The sequence below is a fragment of the Marmota marmota genome, unplaced genomic scaffold (assembly GCF_001458135.2).
Source record: "Marmota marmota marmota unplaced genomic scaffold, marMar, whole genome shotgun sequence".
Taxonomy (NCBI): Eukaryota; Metazoa; Chordata; class Mammalia; order Rodentia; family Sciuridae; genus Marmota; species Marmota marmota.
In genome coordinates, this window is record NW_025999984.1 from 467,908 (window position 1) to 472,584 (window position 4,677).

A 4,677-nucleotide genomic window follows, 5' to 3' on the forward strand; every position below is an offset into this window, starting at 1 on the left:
TCTGTCTTGCTTTGTGCTGGGTTTGGGATGAATGCCATTGGGGGCAGGTTGGTCAAGTGGCTTTTATTTTTTATAAGAAATGGGATGCTGCTGTAGAAAGGGAAGTGGTCAAGTTTAGCTTGGCTCCATTGGGACCAGAAATGGCAGGGATAGGCATTCCAGCCATGCTGCTAGGATGGGCTTTGTGCCCCCCTCTCCTCACACATGGTGTTAACATCATTCCCAGCTGTTTACTAAGGGGATAAAGGGGGGTTGAGAGTGACAAGTTAAGCCAAGGACTAACCCGTTACTATGGCACCGCGAGGGTTGGGGAGTGGCGTTGCTAAGGGGTCAGCTGGTGTAAGTGAAAAACGCCTGTATCCAGGAAGGCTGCCAGGACTTGGGGAGAGGTTGGGCCGACCCTGCCAGGGGACGGGTTCGGGCCCCACCCAGCGGCTACTGGAAATGGAAGACCCTGAGGGCGGTGCGGTAAAGGGGCGGAAGTGACGTTGTAAGGGGCGGGTCCGATCGCGCACAATGGGCCATGGAGTTCCCGTTCGATGTGGACGCGCTGCTCCCGGAGCGGATCACGGTGCTGGACCAGCACCTGCGGCCTCCGGCCCGCCGACCCGGAACCACAACGCCGGCCCGGTGACATTTGAAACCCGCCCTATGGCCCTTCTTTCCCGGTTCCTCTCCAAACCTGGTCCAGGAACCACGCCCCCTTCTTACTTACTAGTGGCCACTCCTTTTGATGTCCGGGCCCATCCTTTGGGTGACCTTTGACTTCCAACCTAATGGGTTAGATTAGCGCTTGGATCTGTGAACTTTCACCCCTTGGCCCAATGTAGCCCCTGTCAAAGGCTGTGGTAGACCCGCCCTTCCTGCTTTCCCTTAGTTACCTGAAGGGAGGAGAGAGTATCACCTTGAAAGGTGTGACAAAAGTTTGGTTTCCAGAGGGGTTGGGTTGGAAACCAGATTGAAAGACATCCAGGCAAACGCAGAGATCCCTAAGTATTGAATCTGGGTTGGAATTGTGGTCCAGATTCCCAATAGTGACTGCTCAGGACCCTCTAATTCAGTGAGTATCTGACTCTTTTGTCTCCTCTCTCTCTGTAGTGTTGATCTGCAGCAGCAAATTATGACCATTGTAGATGAATTGGGCAAGGCATCTGCCAAGGTACTGGGGAGGCTTTTGATGGAATAAAGAGTAGACCTCAGTGGGGATGGTGACAAGGGAGGCCTGGGTCCCTTAAAAGGGACTTGTAGAAACTGTGTCTTCATTTTTTTGGCAGGCCCAGAATCTTCCTGCTCCTATTACTAGTGCATCAAGGATGCAGAGTAATCGCCATGTTATTTATGTGCTCAAAGACACATCAGCCCGACCGTGAGTGTCAAATTCTCCTACATTCTATACTTAATTCCTTCCTGCCTCAACCCTCCCCCCTTCTTTGACTCTACCACTTCCAGACAGCTGCTGGCTTGTTCATTATTTTCCTCATCCTACAGGGCTGGGAAAGGAGCCATTATTGGTTTTCTCAAAGTTGGATATAAGAAGCTCTTTGTACTGGTGAGTGTTATTGGAAACAGAGGATTTGTATGCCTTGTTTCCAGAGAACAAAAGTGCTGGTGGTTGCATGGGCAGCAAAGATGGCTGGATCTTAAAAGATATTTATTATTCTTTACTTTGGAGGATGATCGTGAGGCTCATAATGAGGTAGAACCACTCTGCATCCTGGACTTCTACATTCACGAGTCAGTGCAACGTCATGGCCATGGACGAGAACTCTTCCAGCATATGTTGCAGGTATCATTCTGTGTGTGTGTGTGTGTATGTGTGTGTTCATGTGTGGTACTGGGGACTGAACCCAGACGTGCTTTATCACTGGGTCACACATTCCCATATCTTTATTTTTTACTTTGAGACAGGGTCTCGCTAAGTTGCTTAGGGCCTTGCTAAATTGGTGAGGCTGGCTTTGAACTTATGATTCTCCTGCTTCAGCCTTCCAAGTCTCTGGGATTAAAGGCTGCACCACAGCACCNGAGCAAAAACTTAAATACAATGGGTTTCTGAAGGGTCAAAATTCCAATACAGACAGAATGGCCAGCACAAAGACCATGAGTTGGGAATGTGCCTGAAAGAACAACATGGTGCTAGGCATGGTGGTGCACGCCTGTAATCTCAGTAGCTTGGGAGATTGAGACAAGAGAATCTTGAGTTCAAAGTCAGCCTCAGCAACAGTGAGGCACTAAGGAACTCAGTGAGATCCTGTCTCTAAATAAAATACAAAATAGGGCTGGCAATGTGGCTTGGTGGTTAAGTGCCCCTGAATTCAATCCCCAGTACTCCTCCATCGCCCCCCCTCCCCCCGCAAAAAAAAAAAAAAAGCATGAGTAAGGGCAAATATGGTAGGAGATGAGATCTGAGAGGTAATGGAGAAGGAAGGATATTTAGGGACTTATGAGTTACTGCAGATACTTTGATATTTACTCCAAGTGAAAAATAAAAGCATTTTGGCTGTGATTTTTTTTTTTTTTTTTTTAAACAATGTCACATTGGTTGTTACAGGCAGTAGAGGAGCAAGGGTAGAAGCAAGTAGACAAGGATTGTTGTTAGGAAAGTAAGAATCTTGATGAAAAATGGTAGTGGTTTAGACCAAGGTGGCAGCATTAGAGATGGTAAGGAGTGGTCAAAGTTTAGATATTTTGAAGGTAAAGCAAGTAAGATTTCCTGATAGACTGGATGCAGAGAAAATGGGGCATTGAGGTCTCCAAAGCCTGAGCAGTTGGAAAAATTATGTTGCATTAATGAGATGATAGGTAGATCATCTTTGGGGGAAATACTAGGAGTTTATTTATTTATTTATAGTTGTAGATGGACAGTACGCCTTTATTTGTTTAGTTTTTTTATGCAGTGCTAAGGATATAACCCAGTGCCTCACACATGCTAATTGAGCCTCTGCCACTGAGCTACAGCCCTAGGAGTTTATTTTTAATATGTTAGTTGGAGATGTCTGTGATATGTCATGTTGAGCAAACAGTTGGATACTTCCTTGGAGAAGAGGTTTGGGGTAGATAGTTTTCAGCATATATATAGTATTTAAAGCAACGAGACAGGATGAAACCACTAAAGAGAGAGTAAATGGATCAAGGATATGAAAGCTCTTGGGTGCTCTTTAAGAAGTTAGGGAGAAACTAGAAGTTAGAAACCTGGTGTGGTGGTGCACGCTTATAATCCCAGGAACTCAGGAGGCTGAAGCAGGAGGATCACAAGTTCGAGGCCAGTCTGAGCAACTTAGAGAAAACTTGTCTCAAAAAATGAAAAGGACTTGGCATATAGCTCAGTGGTAGAATGCTTGCCTACATGGATGAGGCCCTAACCTCCAGTAAAACACACACACACACACACACACACACACACACACAGGAGAGTAAGGATCAGAAGAAAGAACTAGCAGATGTAACCAAGAGACTAGTGAAGGAGATGAAATCTTAAAAGTGGGATAACCTGGAAGGTTGATGAAGAGTGTTTCTGAAAGGAAGAAAAGGTTTTCTGAGTAAAATGCTGATGATCATTGAGCTAAGAAGAGGTCTGAGAAGTGATTGCTGGATTTAGCTGCCTTGGATCACTAGTGATACTGATGAGCTATTTAGTGCAGTGGTAGGTAAAGGTTTAGATGGACAGGGTTTGGAGACAGAGAAGCTAGGAACTTGAGACAGCAAGAATAGGCCACTCTTAAATGCTACTTTAAGACCTGGGGATGTAGGTCAGTGGTGAGTGTTCGCCTAGAATGTGCAAGGCCCTGGCTCAATTCAAATATAAATCATGCCACTTTAAGGAGAAAAGTAGAGCAAATAGCTAGAGGAGGAAGTGGATCAAAAGAGGGTTGATTCTTTTCAGATGGAAGAACTAACAGTATAAGAATGATTCAGTATAAAGAAAATTTGATGGTGACACAAAAGTGGGAGGAATTGCTGAAGTAGTGTTGGTGAGTGGGCAAAAGGGGTTGGGATTTGTTTGACAAGTTAGCCTTGGATAGGAGTGTGGACCATTCATCCAAGATAATATAAATTGATAGACATGAGTAGAGACAAAGCATAAGGACATTGATAGTGAGTGCTATATTGGAGTAGAGGTTGAGTAAAGAAAAGCTTAATATGAGCTTTTTTTTTTTTTTTTCCCCTGGTACTGAGACTGAATCCAGAGGTGCTTAACCAGTGAGATACATCCCCCAGCTCTTTTTATTTTTTTATTTTGAAGCAGGGTTTCACTAAGTGGCTTAGAGCCTCACGAACTTGCTGAGGCTAGCTTTGAACTTGTTATCCTCCTGCCTCAGATTCCCAAGTCTCTGGGTTTATAGGTGTTAAGCTTAATCTTAAAAGGCAAATGTTTGTCAGGTTAGAAAAGAAGGAAGCAGCAGGTTAAAGTGCATTCTATATAGAAGAACCAGCATGAGCAAAGGCAGAGAGGTATTAAACCACCTTGCAAGACAGAGCAAGCATTGTGGTGTGGTTGGAGTGCTAGGTGTGTGCTTGCTGGGGAGAGGATAAGGTTGAGTTGGTAAACACAACAGCAAGGTCAAGGCAAGAGATAGACAGGGTATACTTAGAAACTCCTCCTACAGCACTGGGGATATAGCTCAGTTGGTAGAGTGCTTGCCTTGAATGCACTAGGCCCTGGGTTCAATCCCTAGCACC

General features: G+C 45.3%; 1 protein-coding gene across 1 annotated transcript in view; it reads left to right on the plus strand.

Moving 5' to 3' along the window:
- Positions 1 to 299: 299 nt before the first annotated feature.
- Atat1 (alpha tubulin acetyltransferase 1) overlaps positions 300 to 4,677 on the plus strand; it is a 16,955-nt gene continuing 12,577 nt past the window's right edge. The window contains exons 1-5 of the mRNA XM_048805997.1: positions 300 to 630; positions 1,099 to 1,159; positions 1,275 to 1,366; positions 1,489 to 1,549; positions 1,673 to 1,798. Of these exons, the coding sequence (XP_048661954.1) occupies positions 524 to 630; positions 1,099 to 1,159; positions 1,275 to 1,366; positions 1,489 to 1,549; positions 1,673 to 1,798 (447 nt within the window). The 5' untranslated portion in view covers positions 300 to 523. The remainder of the gene's footprint in view (positions 631 to 1,098; positions 1,160 to 1,274; positions 1,367 to 1,488; positions 1,550 to 1,672; positions 1,799 to 4,677) is intronic.